The following is a 19,383-nucleotide window of genomic DNA, read 5'->3' on the forward strand; positions in this document are numbered from 1 at the left end:
TATCAGTTTTGTATATTTTTTTCAAAAGTCAACCTACATAGAAAGTAAGTATATATCTACTCCAAAATGTTATCTCTTTTTCTTTGTGTTTTCACTTTACAAATTTTCTAAAATGCAACTTATAAGTTTTATAAATAACTGTATTTTTAAATGGCAGTATCCCAAAACCACACCAAATAATCTGGTGCTTTTATTCTCCTCAGGCACCTTGGTCCATAGGGATGCTTTCAAAAACTCCTGATATACCTCTAATATTGAGATATAACAGCGAAGGGGCAAATGAGCAAATGAGCCTAAGCACTGCTGTTATACAGTAACCCTGAACAAGCTCTGGCTGGTGAGAGCTTTTATGTTGAGTCTAGATCCCTACCACAACAATGGCACAGCATCCCCAAATGGTTCTGGGAAAAGCCTGGCTGCAATTCATTGCTGAAGAGAACATTTTCTAACACCCAATATATCAAGACTACCCGGTATAGGGATCAGATGTGAGAGGAGTGCATCTAAGCCCAGAGTGGATATCTGATACACAGCAGCATCTAAGTATTCATGGGGAAAATTGGGAAATAGAAAAAGAAGAAAAGTATTGGACAGCACAGAAACAGAATCTCCTGTGGGAAGCTGACAGCTGGAATCCACAAAGCTGATGCTAGAATATAAACTATGCTTCCTATAGTTATCCCAATGTTAGTGGGGTGATCATGGAAGTTACCAAAAAGGATATACAGGAATAAGGTAGACATGTGTTATCTAGATAATTAAGAGAGCAAGATAAAAACAAAGACATTCTAAACAGGCTGGATGGCCAAATATATACTAAGAATTATTTTAATCAAGAGAATGATTTCTAGTGGCAAGCTGAAAGGTTCTAGGAATTTAAATTTTTTTGAGCAGCCACATTAAAAAAGATGCAATTAGAAAAAAAATTTGCTGTTTTAATCTCAAGATATTATATTTCAACATGTCATCAATACAAAAAGCTAATAAGATATTGTACATTCCTTTTCCATACTGTTTCGTCCAAATCAGGTATGTAAATTACACTTAAAGCTCCTCTCAACTCACATGTGTACAGCAGTAAAAAAAGACAGAGTAGTTACAGAAAAGGAGATTGTGGCTTCCCTTTCCCAACCACCAGAAAACCCAGCAAAGTCCCCCCACAGAAGCAGTCCAAGAAAATGTAAGTAACAATACATGAATGTTACATTGAAGGAGATTTACATACCAGAATGAGAATCTATGATTCTATGAGAAAAAAACTTATTCTCTGTGGTGTGAAGAGAAGGACCCAATTCCTGAGAAAAGACAACCTATCTCCCAAAGGGAAGAACCTCCAGGGATAAGAACAAAAACAATGCAAGAAGAACCAGGTGAGAAAAATGGTATGTCACTGGGTAAATGGCCACAAAAAGGATGCAATATGGCTGTAGGAAACAAACAGCCCTGTCTTACCTCTTCCATGTGGCTTTATGGCTGCATAGCCATCCACCGGAAAACCAGGCATTTCACATTCCTTCACAATGGGAAGGTGTTGTATATTAAAGAATATTCACTCTCTGTCTTGGTTTCCAGGAAGGAAACTTCCAGGTTCTTGAGATTGCTTTAGTTAATGATAGGAATGTCTTTATTATTCCTCATTGGCCCTGATAATTTATGCTAATGAGGTAACTCCTAGTGGACCCCTAGGTATGTTATGGGAAGTATAGCACTCTCCTGAGTTCTAGAATTTGTTCCAGCATATTATCAGACCTCAAGTGGGCCATGGGAAGCCCTCAAATTCGTAGCCAGTTATCAGAAGTGGAGGCAGCCTGGGGACACTCCAAGCTTGCAGCTGGTATTTGTTTTTGTTTTTTTTAAAATTAATTTATTTATTTATGATAGACAGAGAGAAAGAGGCATAGACACAGGAGGAGGGAGAAGCAGACTCCATGCCGGGAGCCTGATGCGGGACTCGATCCCGGGACTCCAGGATCACACCCTGGGCCAAAGGCAGGCGCCAAACCGCTGAGCCACCCAGGGATCCCCCCCCCCCTCGCTTTTTTTTAAAGATTTGTTTTGTTTTTTAAAGATTTATTTATTCATGAGACACACATACAAGGGGCGGGGGCGGGGGGGGCACACAGGCAGAGGAAGAAGCAGGTTCCATGCAGGGAGCCCGACATGGGACTCAATCCCGGGGTCTCCAGGATCAGGCACTGGGCTGAAGGCGGCGCTAAACCACTGAGCCACTGAGGTTGCCCTGCAGCTGGCATTTGAAGTACAGCATTCATGTGAGGGGCGTTATGGGAACTCCTAAATTTAAAGCCACTTGGGTCAAAAGAACATGTGGTCGCTTGTATCTACAGTGAGAACAATCCTGTTGGGGATCGTGCCCTTTACCTGTGGGGTCTGTGCTAACTGCACATGGTCAGCACAGAATGTTACTTCAGTATTTCATTCTATTTTATCGTGTTTTTTACTGCAGTATTTTAGAAACACAAACCTATCTGGCAGAATTCTCAGTGGCTGCGGAATATGAGCCTCTCATTTCCTGACGAGGCCACTAGCCCTACTCAACTTTCTCAAGTACTCCTACTTCCCCTAAAACCCCAGGAAAAAACTACACATGGCTACAAAAGCCAATTTCAGCGGACATTTACTCCCATTTAAGGGGAACTAATGAAACAAAAAGTATAGAGATAACAAATGAAGTATTTCACCTTTGTTTATTAAAACAAGTCTCTACCTAGTTCAGAGCTCATCATAATATAATAGTATTATGGGGAAGAGAAGCCTTGACAATGAAGAATAACGTTCTGCCTTGAGTCAAGAATTTTAGGCTTCTACAACACTTTGAAAACTCATTTCCTTCTCAAGCACATATGCAATTATATATTCTAGTATCTCTATTACCATAAATGCAATTCAACTGCTTGTAGAGTGGTAGTACAAAGCCTTTAGTTATGCCTCAAGCAATAAAAAAGATGTGTCATTTAATACACATATAAGTATGGGGGGAAGGGGTGATAAAGAGGTCAGAACGGAGTTGTATTAGGGAACACAAACTCTAAACTCAAAGGGGCCTCTGTTTAAAGTAGAAGCATGGACAATGCTCCTGAAGCAGGATCTCCAGAGCCACCAGGTACACATAACACTTCTCACTGTCTACTACACTAGCAAGCTCAAAAGGCACAGCCCTGCTGCTGGAGAACCTTAGGTAAGTGACTTAACCTCTCTAATCCTCAATTTCCTTACCAAGAAATGCTACTGTGGAAAATGCACTATATTTGCATACACCTGGTTGTACAGCAGATGCCCAGCAAGTGTCAGTTGTGTTGATGAGGAGGACGCAGCAGACCCAAATAAAAAGCTCTCCAGCACTACAGACAAGGGCTTATTACCCTCTGAGGTTCAGGAACCAGGTTCAGGGACCACAATGAGCCCCCTGCCACTACCAATACCTGTTACTCTAGGCCTTGAGCTTAGCTTGTCCTTGCTTTCGTCTTATAGGCATACTTTCTGATAGACTACTTATAGAAGGTTGGCTTCCTAAAGACAATCTTTGTATATCTGGAGGTTATACCTCGTGCTATCGTGTGACTACTGTGAACAAAATAATGCTTAATGGAGACACAAAATAATACTCTTCTGATTTTAATTCCAAATGAGACAATCATTAACTTATATAGAAGATGGACCTGGGATCCCTGGGTGGCACGCCTGCCTTTGGCCCAGGGCACGATCCTGGAGACCCGGGATCGAATCCCACGTCGGGCTCCCGGTGCATGGAGTCTGCTTCTCCCTCTGCCTGAGTCTCTGCCTCTCTCTCTCTGTGTGTGTGTGACTATCATAAATAAATTTTAAAAAATTAACAAAAAAAAAGACGATGGACCTATGACCTACAACTATAGAGTCAACTAATTTTCGACAAAGAAGGAATATCCAATGGAAAAAAAGTCTCTTCGGGATCCCTGGGTGGCGCAGTGGTTTGGCGCTTGCCTTTGGCCCAGGGCGCGATCCTGGAGACCCGGGATTGAATCCCACATCAGGCTCCCGGTGCATGGAGCCTGCTTCTCCCTCTGCCTATGTCTCTGCCTCTCTCTCTCTCTCTCTCTGTGACTATCATAAATAAATAAAAATTAAAAAAAAAAAAAAACTGAATAATTAAAAAAAAAAAGGAAAAAAAGTTTCTTCAACAAATAATGTTGGGAAAATTGGACATCACACAGAAGAATGAAAAATGGACCAGTTTCTTTTTTTTTTTTAAGTTTTTTTTTAATTTTTTATTATTTATTCATGATAGTAACACAGAGAGAGAGAGAGAGGCAGAGACACAGGCAGAGGGAGAAGCAGGCTCCATGCACCGGGAGCCCGATGTGGGATTCGATCCCGGGTCTCCAGGATCGCGCCCTGGGCCAAAGGCACGCGCCGAACCGCTGCGCCACCCAGGGATCCCAATGGACCAGTTTCTTACACCAGACACAAAAATAAATAAAAATGGATGAAAGACCTAAATGTGACATAAGGAACCATCAAAATCCTACAGGAGAACACAGGCAGCAAATTCTTTGACCTTGGCCATAGCAACTTATTAGACACATTGCCAGAGGCAAGGGAAACAAAAGCAAAAATGAACTACTGGGACTTCATCAAGATAAAAAGCTTCTGGGCAGCCCCGGTGGATCAGCGGTTTAGTGCGGACTTCGGTCCGGGCGTGATCTTGAAGACCCAGGATCAAGGCCCATGTCGGGCTCCCTGCATGGAGCCTGCTTCTCCCTCTGCCTGTGTCTCTGCGCCTCTCTCTCTGTGTCTCTCATGAATGAATGAATGAATGAATGAATGAATGAATGAATGAATGAATAAAGCTTCTGCACAGAGAAAGGAACAATCAACAAAAACTAAAAGGCAGACTACAGAATGGGAGAAGATATTCAAAAATGACATATGTGATGAAGGACTAGAATCCAAAATCTCTGAAGAACTTACAAACTCAACACCCCAAAAAACAACCCAGTTAAGAAATGGGCAGAAGACACAAAGAGACTCCCCTCTCCGCCCCCCGAAAAAAAAAAAACCCATCAAGATGGCTGGGGTGCCTGGGTGTCTCAGTCAGTTAAGCATCTGACTTGGGCTCAAGTCATGATTTCAGGGTCCCAAGATCAGCCCGTATCAGGCTCCTCACTCAGCAGGGAGTCTAATTTTCCCTCTCCGATCGTCCCTCTCCTTGCTCTCTCTCTCTCAAATAAATAAATGAAAAAAATCTTTAAAAATAATTTAAAATGAGAAGATATCCAGATGGCTAATAGACACATGGAAAGATGCTCAACATCACTCAGCATCAGGGAAATACAAATCAAAACCATGATGAGAGAGCACCTCAAACCTTTCAGAACAGCTAAAAATTAACACAAGAAACTAGAGGTGTTGGTGAGGATGTGGGGAAAGGGGGACCCCCTTGAACTGTTAGTGGGAATGCAAACTGGTGCAGCCACTGTGAAGAACAGTATGGAGCTTCCTCAAAAAGTTAAAAATAGACTACCCTATGACCCAGCCATTGGCTTACTGGGTATTTAACCAAAGGATACAAATATACAGAAGGGCTATACATGCACCACAATGTTTATAGCAACATTATCAACAATAGCCAAAGTATGGAAAGAACCCAAATGTCCATCAACTGAGAAATGGATAGGGATGTGGTACATATACACAATGGAGTATTACTCAGACATCAATAAGAATGAAATCTTACCATTTGCAACAGACAAGGATGGAGCTAGATTGTACTGTGCTAAATGAAACAAATCAGAGAGAGAGACAAATACCATGTGATTTCACTCATATATGGAATTTAAGAAACCAAACAGATTAACTATTATGGGGCTGGCAGGGGGGGGGGTGAGGAGTAAACCAAAAGAGACTCTAAAAGATAGAGAACAAATTAAGGGTTGATGAAGGGAAATGGGTGGAGGATAGCAAAAGGGGTGATGAGTATTTAAAGAGGGTACTTGTCATGATGAGGAATGCATGTTGAATTTAAATGATGAATCACTGAATTCTACTCCTGAAATCAATACTCCACTATAGTTTAACTAAAATTTAAATTAAAAAAAAAAAAAAAAAAAAAAAGACTGATCTGTGTATTCTGTACATAATCAATTTAGGTCAAGGAACATTTAATTGGTCAAAGAAAACCAGATGTAAAATTAGTAATGCATTTAATGTAACCACTGATGTTTTCCTTGGAATATTTTTATGACATTAACCTGGCCGAATGTCATTATAAATACAAATGTACAAGACATACATTTTACATAATAGGCCCATTTTCTGTTCTAATATAATGACCATCTTACCAAATGGTCTACGGAATACCTTTTCCAAATATTAGATATTCTACATTAACGTTACAAAATCAAGTAACTTGAGTATGTGCTTACTATGGGTCAAACTTTAAAACTAATGAGTAAGTTAAACAATAACATAATTTCACTTATCAAAAAGCAGTAGCAAGCCCAACTTATCTGGAAATTAAATAGCAATTGACTTCCCTTTTTTCTTGTCATCTTACAAAACAATCACTTGGATAGATTTCTACTGTTCAAACATAGCTAATTAACAGCAAGTTTCTTCAACTTTAAAACATGATAACTGGAACGAGTCTATATCTCAAAGAGTTAAGCGCCTGACATACATCATCTCTTTCAGATCTCAAAATAATCCATAGATAGGTATCATTAGTATCCCTCATTTTACAGAAAAGAAATGGAAATTTAGAAAGGTTAAGTAATTTGCCAGGGTGCAGCCTAGGATATAGACCATGCAATTTCTTCAAATTCTAGGCACTACTATCCCCTTCTACAGTGTTTTTGTAAGTTCAGGTATGTCATGACCTATCTTTATTTGCATTAACATTAAGTGGAAATGTTAAGTTTCTAGGACGTAGGAACTATCCATATTTAATCACGCACATAATTAATGTAAATTGACCAAAATGGTAGTTTGGCATAGATGTAAAGTAATGATACTTTGACCTTATACATACTGTATATTAGGTAAGCCCCTAATATTTTTTTTTTAAAGATTTTATTTATTTATTCATGAGAGACACACAGAGAGAGAAAGAGGCAGAGACAGAAGGCAGAGGGAGAAGCAGGCTCCAAGCAGGGAGCCTGACGTGGGACTCGATCCCAGGTCTCCAGGATCACACCCCGGGCTGCAGGCGGCGCTAAACCGCTGCGCCACCGGGGCTGCCCAGCCCCTAATATTTTTTGATTAAATGATATGATTTTTAAAAATCACCACACTCTATCAAGTTACCTACAGTTAATGAAACTGCTAATACACTTACCTCTATTAATTTGTTAGCATGTTCACGAAAAACTTGGGCGTATTCCTTAACTTCTTTCTCATTTCCATTCTTTGCAGCTTCAATCAATACTAAAAGTGGAACGTTGGTTTCCAAAAATGAATCTGAAACATGGTCCATGACGGCTTTGCGGAGCTAATAAATAAATTGTAAAAATTTGATTTTATTTCTACCAAGGAACTAGACTATTTTTCTCTTGTACTTTTAAATCTTAATGGAAGCTCATGAAAGCCTGCCTATACTTATACAAGGATCACTCATGTAAGCCATGCAGTTATATAATCTGCAACATAGGAAACATGATCCTGAAAATAATGGTTATGCTATAGTTACAGCGTTTCAGCAACAAAATCTCAGGTTTCAAGATAATACCCTTTTTTATCGTTGGGAATTACAAACCTAAAGTTTTTACCTTAAAGGAATAAAAGCAAAGCTGAACAGAAAGCAGATCTGGGCTGAACTGACACATCACCTTGGAATATACGTCATTAGCCTAAATGGCTAACTAAAAATGAAAAGAGAGATTAAGTATTTTATAGTTTATCTGAACAGGGTTAGCAGCACACTGTAAACCTTACACCTGAAAGGTTATCTTTATAAACATTTCTGACACGACTTTACCGTAAGGAAAACAAATACACATTCTATCATTAATTTTGCTTTTTATCAAACATGATGAATAAAATGCCACCCTACTAAAGACTGGAAACTATTATTACTATAAACTTTGCTTTAAATCGTAATACATTGTTTTTTAAATTCAACCCTATGTTTTTTAAACACTAAAACTCAATTGGATTCTAAAATGTTAATGGGAAAAAAATTAAAATAAAAATAAAATGTTAATGGGACTATATAACAAATGAAGAGACTCTTTCCTATGTATTTACTAAGAAAACTGAGCAAATCAAATTATCTCTAGACCCACCTATTTATACTGGAAAAACATCTCCCCTAAGGATCTAAGGGAGCTTCAAATGTGTAATCAGAATGGGGCAAGTCAAGTAAATAACCGTGATTTCTGTTTCTCCTGGATGTAAGCTAATATCACACAATCCTTCAGGATTTTGTCATAGGTCCCCAAGTCATTGTAAATTCATTTTCGTAGCTGTACATCCTTTTCACACTAGACCTAATTTATTCAGTCCATCCCGGTGGGACTGTATTATGCCAGGCCCCAAAAGATTTTATTAGTCATTTAGAACCTTATTAGCCATCAAAGAGAGATAAGCAGTTTCCTGTGGAAAAATCTATCCTTTATGCCAATAAAACATATGAGCTCAGTATTTACCAAAATTTTAACCAAAACTACAAAAGTGAGAACTTGGGAAAGCAACTGACAATTTTTCCAGTTTACCTGTCTACGTAAGTCCCTTGTCTTCTTGGTCATTTTATCTATGGCAGAATTGAGTGCATCACTTCTTTCTTTACGTCCAGCCTGGAAAATAAGAGATACACATTTTAATGACTCATAGGGAAATGTAATTATACCCAATATCTATTTTTGTTCAAATCAACATTTTCTTAAAAGTCATTCTTTTTCTTTTTTAAGCCAAAGATTGGAAAATAAATGGGCTTATTTAGGGTAGGGGAGAACCATGTGGTTTTGGTTATAAAAACCTAAGCTTACAATGCTTAGGCTCCATATTATCTGATGGCAGGACCTGCCGGAGTTTTAGCACAAGAAGAGAAGCCAAGGCATGACTTTCACTTAAAAGGTTCCCCTTACACCAATTTCATTAATGAACCAGTTCTCCTTGAACTGCAACCACAAACAGGTTACACCTGATTTTGATGAACTCTGAGACATGAATGTCAAAGATGGTACCTGGCACTAAAACAATGTGAAACAATGAATTTTATAGTTAAGATGTACAATGATAGATCACAGTTAATATCTTATGCAGCTTTGTAACATTACTTCAGCCATATATTTTTAGGTTCTACCCAAGCTTAATCTAATTGTATTGCACAGAAAAGAACGTAATAGTCACTCTGAAAGAGTTATGTAAATGGACATTGCTTGAGAGGTCAGGAAGTTGAATTTCCACTGGGAAACATTTTTTTTAATATGACATTTTATTTTTTTTTAAAGATTTTATTTACTTATTTATTCATAGAGACAGAGAGAGAGAGGCAGAGACACAGGCAGAGGGAGAAGCAGGCTCCATGCAGGGAGCCCGACGTGGGATCCAGGGTCTCCAGGATCACACCCCGGGCTGCAGGCGGCGCCAAACCGCTGTGCCACTGGGGCTGCCCTGCACTGGGAAACATTTTAACCAGAACGGAAAATCGATGGCAGCTGAAAGCAAAAGGGACAAAAGTAAGACACCCAGATAGAACTAGCCATATACTTGGAAACACCTTGGTAAGACATCAGGTAGGTTAGTCTAACAAGTACATAAAATGCTTTTCCTGACAAAATGCCCACCCAACAAATGTAAAATAAAAAACACATACTAATCACAGGAGAGAGACAAGTGGACAAAGGAATTTAACCCAGTGTTCTACTTTTCAATGCCCTCAAGACGTTCTGGTATAGATATGCCATCAGTACACAAACAAGTACAGCACATGAATAGTTTGGTGAGGAGTTGTGTTTTCATGTTTTCTCAGTGCCTTGTATGTAACATTTGTTACTCACTTTGTCTTATTCCCCATCTGTTAAATGGGAACAATGACACTTGCCCTTCTGCCCCCCAGCCCTCCCCCTACCCCGGTCTCTATGGATTGTTACAGGAGAAAAGAAATAATGAGGGATACAGATTATTTAGCAGACGAGAGAGAGGAGACAAGATGAGATTTTAGGAATATTGAGAGTTGAAATAAAAGTGCTAAATTAATATAGTCACTCTCATATCTGTTTAGGGTCATATCCATTACCTTTCCCCTTAATAATCCTGTAATGCCAATAAAATTAGGTAATATTAAGGAGTAAGAAGGAGTATGGGTGATGCAGTTGGTTGAGTGTCCAACTTTTGGTTTCGGCTCAAGTTGTGATCTCAAGGTCATGAGATGGAACCCTGCAGCAGACTCCAGTGCAGAGTCTGCTTGGGATTCTCTCTCTCTCTTCCCCTCTACCTCAATGTACCCCCTCTTCTCTCTTTCTCTCTCTTTCAACAAAGAAAAAAAAAATTTTAATGGTTCTTAAAAGAAGAGTCTCAACAAAACCGACTGAGAATTTCAACCTGAAGGAATTAACTGTGATTTACTCATGGCCATCAGTCAGAAAAGAACTTGACAAGTATAATTAGTTACTGACAATCTCAAAGATCAAATAACTGGCTCTAAGGAAAAGGTGATTAAAACAAGATTAAAAAAAAAAATCAAACTGACCTTATAACTAATGATTTCATCAGGAAGGTCTCGGTACATTCCATAAACACACAAGTGCACAAGTCAAGAATATTTCTCAAATTAACCCAGTATAATTTAATGCTGCTCCTAGCCACATTTTTAGGATGTTTCTAGTAGATCGTTTCTCTCACTTTTTTTTTAAAGATTTTATTTATTTTCTTGGAGAGAGGGGGAGAGAGAGAGAGAGAGAGAGAACGAGCAGGGGGAGGGGGAGAGGGACAAGCAGACTCCCCACTCAGTGGGGAGCCCTACTCAGGGCCCTGAGATCATGACCTGAGCTGAAGACAGACACTCAAATCAACTGAGCCACACAGGTGCCCCTCTAGTAGGTCTTTTATCCCAGAAAATATCGGTTACCTGAAATGCAAAGGCTGGGCACAATGACCTCATGAGAACCCAAACCCTTATAACCTCGAATATCCAGAAATTTTCTCAATTTGTGTAGAAGGATGTACTTTACAAGCTACATAAAAGCAAAATTCTCAAATTTGATTTTGAGGTATATAGCCACAGAGCAAAATTTACTTTAAGATGCAATCCACACCAGGAATCTGTTAATTCTGTATTTGTCAAACTACCCTAAAAATCAATTTGTCTTTCTTGTTACTTTAGGAAATAAAAGTTTATGCCACATTGATCAGGAAAGGGCAGTTCAGAAGCAGTCATTTGCTGAAACTTTTAGGTTAAACTAAATAGACCACGTTTTAAATCAAAGCATCCTAAATCAATCAATCAATCAATCAATCAATCAATCAAAGCATCCCTTTAAAATATGTGTGTATATACACACACAAGGTTAGGGTTCCAATCATTTAAAATATAATAGCGGTGGGCAGACCCGGTGGCCCAGCAGTTTAGCGCCGCCACCTTCAGCCTGTGGTGTGATCCTGGAGACCTGGGACTGAGTCCCAAGTCAGGCTCCCTGCATGGTTGGTGCCTGCTTCTCCCTCTGCCTGTGTCTCTGGTCATGAATAAATAAATAAAATTAAAAAAAAAAAAAAAAAAGATAAGATACAATAGGGGTAAGGACACATGCATATACATACAACCTTAAGAATGGGCTTGATGAAAGTGGAAAGGTTGTTGATCTGTGAAACAAGATTTTACTTCTTGAAAGAGAAGTAATTAAATTAAGCTGTTAGGATTAAATTAAGCTGTTAGTTAAATTAAAGCTGTTAGGATTTTTTATTTCTAGTTTTAGTTATGCCAAAAGAAAGTTGCTCATTTAAACATTTAAAATAAATGACTCTCAGCTCCTACCTACCTGAGAGACTCTAGGTTCAATTATATTTGATATGTATGTCCTGCTAAAGCAGTGACAAAGAACTAAGAAAAAGATATGGCATATTTGGGGTTTCAACATATAGCTTCCCCTTGGCAAGTAAGTAACAGCTGAACTGGGGAGAGGCAAAGGTTGCTAGATGGCCTCCAGCAACCCAGTCCTAGCGGAGACAGTGAAACGGCTTTCAAAACCCACCTTCAACAGAAGCAAGAAGCAGCCACTCCAACTTTCTCCTGTGTGGCCAAACTTCTGTTTATTTAGACACACTCTTTATTACGCACCTAACTCTGCATCCACTGAAGTAGGCAGGACTAGCCAAAATCCTTCTTTTAGAGTTTATACTCTGAGATAAAATAATTCAGAGCAACACATAATTCAGCAGTACTCTCCACTGTGCTGGGCCTGATAGTTCTGAACGACCTAAGAGGGAGTCTGAGTTGGACAGGAAAGTTACACGCAGGGTTAATTTAAGTAACACACTGATTTTTAAGAAGTATTAAAAACTAGGGGTGTATAGGTAGCTTATTTGGTGCGGATTCTAGCACTTGGTTTTGGCTCAGGTCATGACATCAGGGTCGTGGGATCAGGTTCTGTGCTGGGCTGGGCACCTGGTGCAGTCTGCTTGAGATTCTCTCCCTTCCCCTCTACCTCTTCCACTGTGAGGGTGCGTGCCCACACACTCTCTCTCTCTCTCTCTCTCTCTCTCTTAAATACATGCATACATACATACAATCTTTTTTTAAAAACTAAACTTTCTTGGAGGATTTTACTCCCTTTGGTGGTGACCTGTGAAAGAACAATCATGTTTACTCTCAAAGACCTGATCCTTGCATCAGAAGAATAATTTTTCTCCTATAATGAACTCACAACTCCCCCAAACCACTTCTACCTTTGCCACAGGTATCACTGGCCTCACTGCTTTGACTGGTGCATATGTCCACCAATTATTCATTTCTACCCTACAAGTTCTCAACTTCATGGCACTAGTCCAACTGTTCCCAGTTGGGAAGGGATGAAATATGTCCCTGGAACAGCTGGTGGCATCTCAAGGTGTATTTTAATCCCTAGAAATAATGTGACAAAGGTTCCCAGGTGACTCTACAAAAGACTAATCAACCTAAAAGGTAATAGTACAAAAGAAACACAGTACTTCCAGGGAAAAAAACATAGAGTGAACTTCCACAGTGCTTTCGGTGAAATAACTTGTGGCATCTTTTCTGCCAAATCCTGGGAGATGAGAATGAACCTGTAAACCATTCCTTTATCTTTCTGGGGGGAATTATGATGAAATCCAGGATATGGAAAAGTTAGAGAGCCAATACTCAGAGGGTCCCGGCACAACCTGAAGCATTTAGCTGAGACATTCTAATCTCTTTTTGAGATATCAGGTTTCTTTTTCTTAAAACAGATAATAATCATCTACTTATTAAATAGGTGCTGTAAATTGGAAGCATGAACAGGCATTTAAAAGCAAACAGGTACACAAAGTAAGTACTTGAAGGCCATAAAATAAGGTCTTAATTTTGAAACTACTAATAACGCAGGGGGGAAAAAGGGAGTAAGATGACTCAATTATAAGGATATTTCAGAAGGACTGTTAAATGCTCAGTTGATTGTGAAAATAAGGCTAAGATTTGTTGATAAACCAGGGAACTCTTTGATTTCTATGTTAACTACAAAAAAACTTTCTAAAGGACTCTGATCTTCTTTGCTCTACTCAATTAAGATAATGGGTTAACAGGGAATCTTGAAGATTTTACATCTCATGTTCATCCAACTGGCGTTGGATACAGCACGTGTGTGTTTCTTTTCTTTAAGAACATTCTCATCATTTTAGACACTAAACATATAAAGCAAAAATCTTTCAAAGACGAATAACTGGAAGAAATATTTATAAAATACTAAACAAAAAAAAGAATTTTTAAAAGATTTTATTTATTTAATATTTATTTATTTATTTAAAAAGAGTGTGCACGAGTACAGGGAAGGGCAGAAGGAGAGAAGAGAACAGATTCTGAGCGGAGTGCTGGGCCAAACATGCGGCCTAATTCCATGACCACAAGATCATATTACCTGAGCCAAAAATCAAGGGCCAAACGCTCAACTGACCAAGCCACCTAGGTGCCCCCCAAAATTAATTTAATAAAAAATAGCTTACAAATCTTTAAGAAAATGACCAATTCCACATGGGAATGACCAAATGAAATACAAAGGAAAAATACTGAACCTGTGATGGCATCAATGCAAAGAAAATCAATAACAAATTTAGCAGAAAGGAACAAAAATGGAAATACATCTACATACAAAATGATGTTCACTGCTACTCATAGGTGAAGAGAAACAAAAGAAAGCACTTTCCACCTATTCCAAAATATTGTTAAATACGTTGTGGGGGTAGGGAGGGAGGTGATGGGTGGTTAGTAAACACTTACAGACTTCTGGGGGAAGTATGAAATGATTTAAAACTTTTTGGAAGCTAATGTGGCAATGACTATCAATTTTAAGCATATATACTCTGCAACCCAGTGATTTTATGGTTAGGAATTTATACATAGGGGATCCCTGGGTGGCTCAGCAGTTTAGCGCCTGCCTTCGGTCCAAGGCATGATCCTGGAGTCCCGGGATAGAGTCCCACATCAGGCTTCTGCATGGAGCCTGCTTCTCCCTCTGCCTGTGTCTCTGCCTCCTCGCTCTCTCTCTGTGTGTCTCTCATGAATAAATAAATAAAATCTTTAAAGAAAAAAAAAACGGAATTTATACATAAACTTGCCTGAGAATCCAAAGATATCAAATGGATATTCATTTTACACTGTCTGGAAAAGCCAAAAGCCTCAAAACAAACTACATGTCCATAAATTATGGTATAGTCCTATAAGTGAAAAACTATGAAGCCATTAGAGCCCCCCATTCTCTTACAAATACACACACACACACACACACACAGCAGCAGCAGCAATTCAGAACCAGCTCCCACAGGATGTCAAGCTTTAGCAGTACTGTTTGAGTGATATGGGTTCATCTCTACCCCAGCTATAATGTTGACATCCTGCTATAAAGTCCTTCTCTGTTTTTTTTTTTTAAGATTTTATTTTTATTTATTCATGAGAGACAGAGACAGAGAGAGAGTCAGAGAGGCAGAGACACAGGCAGAGGGAGAAGCAGGCTCCATGCAGGGAGCCCGACGTGGGACTCAATCCTGGGTCTCCAGGATCACACCCTGGGCTGAAGGTGGTGCTAAACCACTGGGCCACTGGGGCTGCCCTCTCTCTCTCTCTTTTTTTTTTAAAGATTTTATTTATTTATTCATGAGAGACACACAGAGAGAGGCAGAGACACAGGCAGAGGGAGAAGCAGGCTCCATGCAGGAAGCCTGACGTGGGACCCAAACCCGGGACTCCAGGATGATGCCCTGGGCTGAAAGCAGTGCTAAACCACTGAGCCACCTGGGCTGTCTGCTATAAGCCTTTCTTAATAAGAAATGATCTTTTTCTCTTTGGGCCAAATTTTTGTTACTAATTTTCTTTGCACTGATGCCATCACATGTTCGATTTTTTGGCTTGTCTTAGCACATGTCATTCACTGTTCTTCTACCCCAGATTTCTGAGTGAATGTCATTTCTAAGGTTCAGTAATTAAGACTGTAAGCATCTAGCCAATATACATGCAAATTCACCCCTTTAAGTTTAACCAAATGGGTCAAAGGCCTCTAACACTGAAAGAGATTATTCAAGAAAATATGAATGAGTATGTTTACTCTTAATTCCATTCTGTGCAAATGGTTTTGTATGTATACCTGTGGGCCACCTATGTTGGCAGGAGGAAACATATCTAAACAGAAAGCTACTTGGACATGGAGAAACAGGAAAGACAAATCCAAACTGAGCTGTATTTCAGAATAAATGAAAATGAAGCCTGCCACACAGAGGAAGGGGGGAAACATGACCACGATGAAGCCACTGTCAACACAACAGTAAGAAAAGGGCTTGGCAATACAAATTTCAATCAGTCTGTGAATTAATCAAAGACTTTAGGATAGTTCTATTTAGTCTGAACTCTATGCTAGGTGAAATAAAAGATCTTCATGGCTAAAACATACCCCAGACCAAACTTCTATGAAAGATTTTCCTTGACCTGAAGTCTGACTCAAGTGCATCACCCCAAGATTTACTGCTGAATTACTTAGCCCACAGAATATAACACTAGAACAACAGAATCAGGCTGTCACCATGACCCTAGCCACACCACCCCCACAAGGAACAACTACCCTAGAAGAAATTCCGAAGTTTTATAGCATCAAAGGGAACACAGTTTACCATCACTGTGGAACCTACTGCTTTCTCAGTCCCGTTTACTAAAAAGAGAACAAAAGGACTTTTAAAAATCAAAAGCAATGGAGAAAGAACAGGGATAGGGACAACGATCTAATAAAAAAATGGGGATTTTAAAAATGTCCTTATGTGGACAGCTGGCTATTAAAAAGGCATTTAAAAAGAAAGATTCCCAACCATACACCTATTTATTTACATTGACAGTGGTCTAGTGAGCGCTAACACTCCTGGAGCCCAGTGTTCTGAATGCCTCTGGCTCCATCTGGGACTATCCACTATCTTTATCCACCTCTATGATAAACTGGTAAGGCCATCAATCCTTATATATTCTACCTGCCTCTTATACACCTTGTTTCTTGGGAAGATGACAAGCTAATGTTCAGCACAAATCTTAGTGAGTTTTCCTTTTTTCTAAATAGCAAATCAAAAAATTTAAAAGAACAGTCATGTCTTTGCCACAAATACATACAGTCTAAAAGAAATGAACAACTCTAGGATTTAACATAATCTTTCTCTCATCTTCCTTCTTCTCTACAAAGGAAGGCTAGTAAAACCCACTTACTCTAACCCAGGCCCAAATTTGAGGTTGCCAGCTAGGAACACTAAAAGGTTCTTAGCAGGAAATATACTCAGACCCATAATATCTAGGACCTCCACCAGAAAAATGACTATCCCATTTTGATAAATGTGAAGGGATCCTCCAAGTAGCGATCAAGACAGGCAGCAGTAAGGTTTATTTTAATATACTTCTACAGAGCACCTTTGTGCAATATCACTGGTGCTAGAGTTATACAATTTTTGGATTTGGGAATGATTAAGGGAACATTTGACTTTTTAGCATAATTCAAAATCAAGCTCTGGCTCTACTGCAAAAGAACAGAAAATTCCATGTATCTATCTGTACATCTGCCTCTCCGCGCAGGGAAATAATTCTCCTTAATCAGCAATACATATTAAAAGCAAACTTTCATGTAGAGTAATGCATGTAACTACAGCACCTAAGCCCTGCCGCTTGACTCACTTTGCTTAAAACCATTCACAGAGAGATGAATTAGATCTTACTTCTCCTTTGCCTTGTCATAAAGAACAACTAAAGCAGTGAAAATTGAGATGATATGGATAGTACTTTCCAGTGGTTGTCCTGCCACTTTAATTAAGTCAAAGGCATATGAATGGAAAATAAAGCTGTCCTAATATGAAACCAAAAACAAGGTTAATTCAGAAAGAACACAGATCTCTGTTTAGTCCTTTGAGCTAAAGAAAGATCAAGATAAAAAAATGACAAAATTCCATCAATGCAAACCGTGTAATCCACTAACTTTAAGACAAGCACCTTATCTTCTTTGGTTCCAGAGACTGAACCTTTTGAACCCAAAGAGAAGGCAAGTACAGTGAGCAAGATGCCTAGTGACTTAGAAGAAACTCTCTGGGTATGTGATGCTGTATTACCACCTACTTCTCCGGTGCATTACTGCCCACTTCTCCAGATGCGTCAAAAAATATTTACTCTTGATTGCACTGGTGCTTCTCTGAGCAATTTCCCTTGCCCACAAATCTGGTATAACAGTGCTACGATAATATAATTTAAGCATTTTCCATTTGTTAATATATAAGAAGTAGGCAAGCAGACTAAAGAGCTGAAAGGAACCAAGCGTCTACGGGGAAGGAGATGCTTTTTCTTCTAAATTTTCACATACAACTCATTCTTAATTGTGGTTGCTCTAATCCAATTGACTCTAATGCTTTTCTCTACATGGAACTAAAGTGGTTACTTCAAGGGAGAATTTAATCCAGTTCCTTCTGCCTGGCAAAGGTTGGGGGTTTGTTTTTTGTTTTGTTTTGAAATCAGAGAGTGGCTGACTTCATCCAATAAGGGCATTTACAGTATCCCAAGGACTGCTTTTCCTTAAAAAAAAACAAAACAAAACAAAACAAAACAAAACAAAACAAAAAAAACTGGCTCAGCAGTTTAGCGCCGCCTTCGGCCCATGGCATGATCCTAGAGACCTGGGATCGAGTCCCACGTCAGGCTCCCTGCATGGAGTCTGCTTCTCCCTCTGCCTGTGTCTCTGCGCATCTCTCTCTGTCTCTGTCTCTCGCTCATAAATAAATAAAAATCTTAAAGGGGGGGGGGCGGGGCGGACTACTATCAGATTCCCTCTCCTTCGATGTTTTAGGAGAAAGATGTTCCTGAGGAGCAGGAACTCTGTAGCCCAGGTCTGCAGGCCCTATGAGTATCTGATTAAAACTTATTCACAGAAAAATGCACAAGCAACAAAATTTTACAAACAAATCCATGGACTTAGATTAAGAACATGTGGACAGACAAGACTATGGAAAAGATGATGGTCAGTGGGGGGAGTGGCATCCCTTAGGTCTAAAAGAAGATCTCTCCCTTCCTTAACCAGCAAGGAGGAAAATGTGGAAGTACTAGTACAGGCTCATTCTAAAGAATGTGGGGTTCCACTCACAGGCAGTTTTGGCTTGGGAGCTTATCTCTGGCTTGGGGGTGCACTACAGTCTAAGATGTCCAATCTTTCCTTCTCTCCTTTCAGAGGCGTCAGACCTGCCCTGTGGTCTGAAGACTCCACTGGCCCTCACGGTATTCCTGTTGTTTTCTCTCTCCTTTTATACTTCCCAAATAAAACTCTAATACTTTTAATCCATCGTGGGGTCTGCTTCTAAGAGGACTCAGACTACACACCTGCAGTTGCCACTCTTTTCACAGCACCTTTATACATGGCACTGAGGAAGGGACCTCAGGTTCTTCCGACCCTCACTTCAGTACCATGCTTCCACAGAAGCTAAGATGACTTCTTGTTTTCTTGCCCAGGGGGATAAAATCCCTGGAAGCCAATGACGTTCTGGTTTCACAGACACCATGAGTAGTTTTAAAAATTTTGCCTCCAGGTTAAACACCAATGGTATGTCGGAAATTGGCATGGACGGCCAAATTAACATAAAGTAAGATATGTAAAAAACCTTACATTTGTCAGGCTTGAATATATGACATGACTGATGTTAGAGAAATCCTTCACATACATTTACCAGAGGTAAACATGGAACCAG

The 19,383-nt window shown here is 39.5% G+C and overlaps 1 protein-coding gene across 6 annotated transcripts in view; it reads right to left on the reverse strand.

Moving 5' to 3' along the window:
• CTNNA1 (catenin alpha 1) overlaps positions 1–19,383 on the reverse strand; it is a 308,835-nt gene that overhangs the window by 41,756 nt on the left and 247,696 nt on the right. For all 6 annotated transcript variants that reach the window (XM_072728459.1, XM_072728463.1, XM_072728464.1 and 3 more), the window contains 2 exons: positions 8,706–8,786; positions 7,331–7,483 (listed from right to left, as the gene is read on the reverse strand). In XM_072728459.1, coding sequence (XP_072584560.1) covers positions 7,331–7,483; positions 8,706–8,786 — 234 coding nt within the window. The remainder of the gene's footprint in view (positions 1–7,330; positions 7,484–8,705; positions 8,787–19,383) is intronic.

The sequence above is a fragment of the Vulpes vulpes genome, chromosome 12, assembly GCF_048418805.1.
Source record: "Vulpes vulpes isolate BD-2025 chromosome 12, VulVul3, whole genome shotgun sequence".
In the NCBI taxonomy this organism is placed as follows: domain Eukaryota; kingdom Metazoa; phylum Chordata; class Mammalia; order Carnivora; family Canidae; genus Vulpes; species Vulpes vulpes.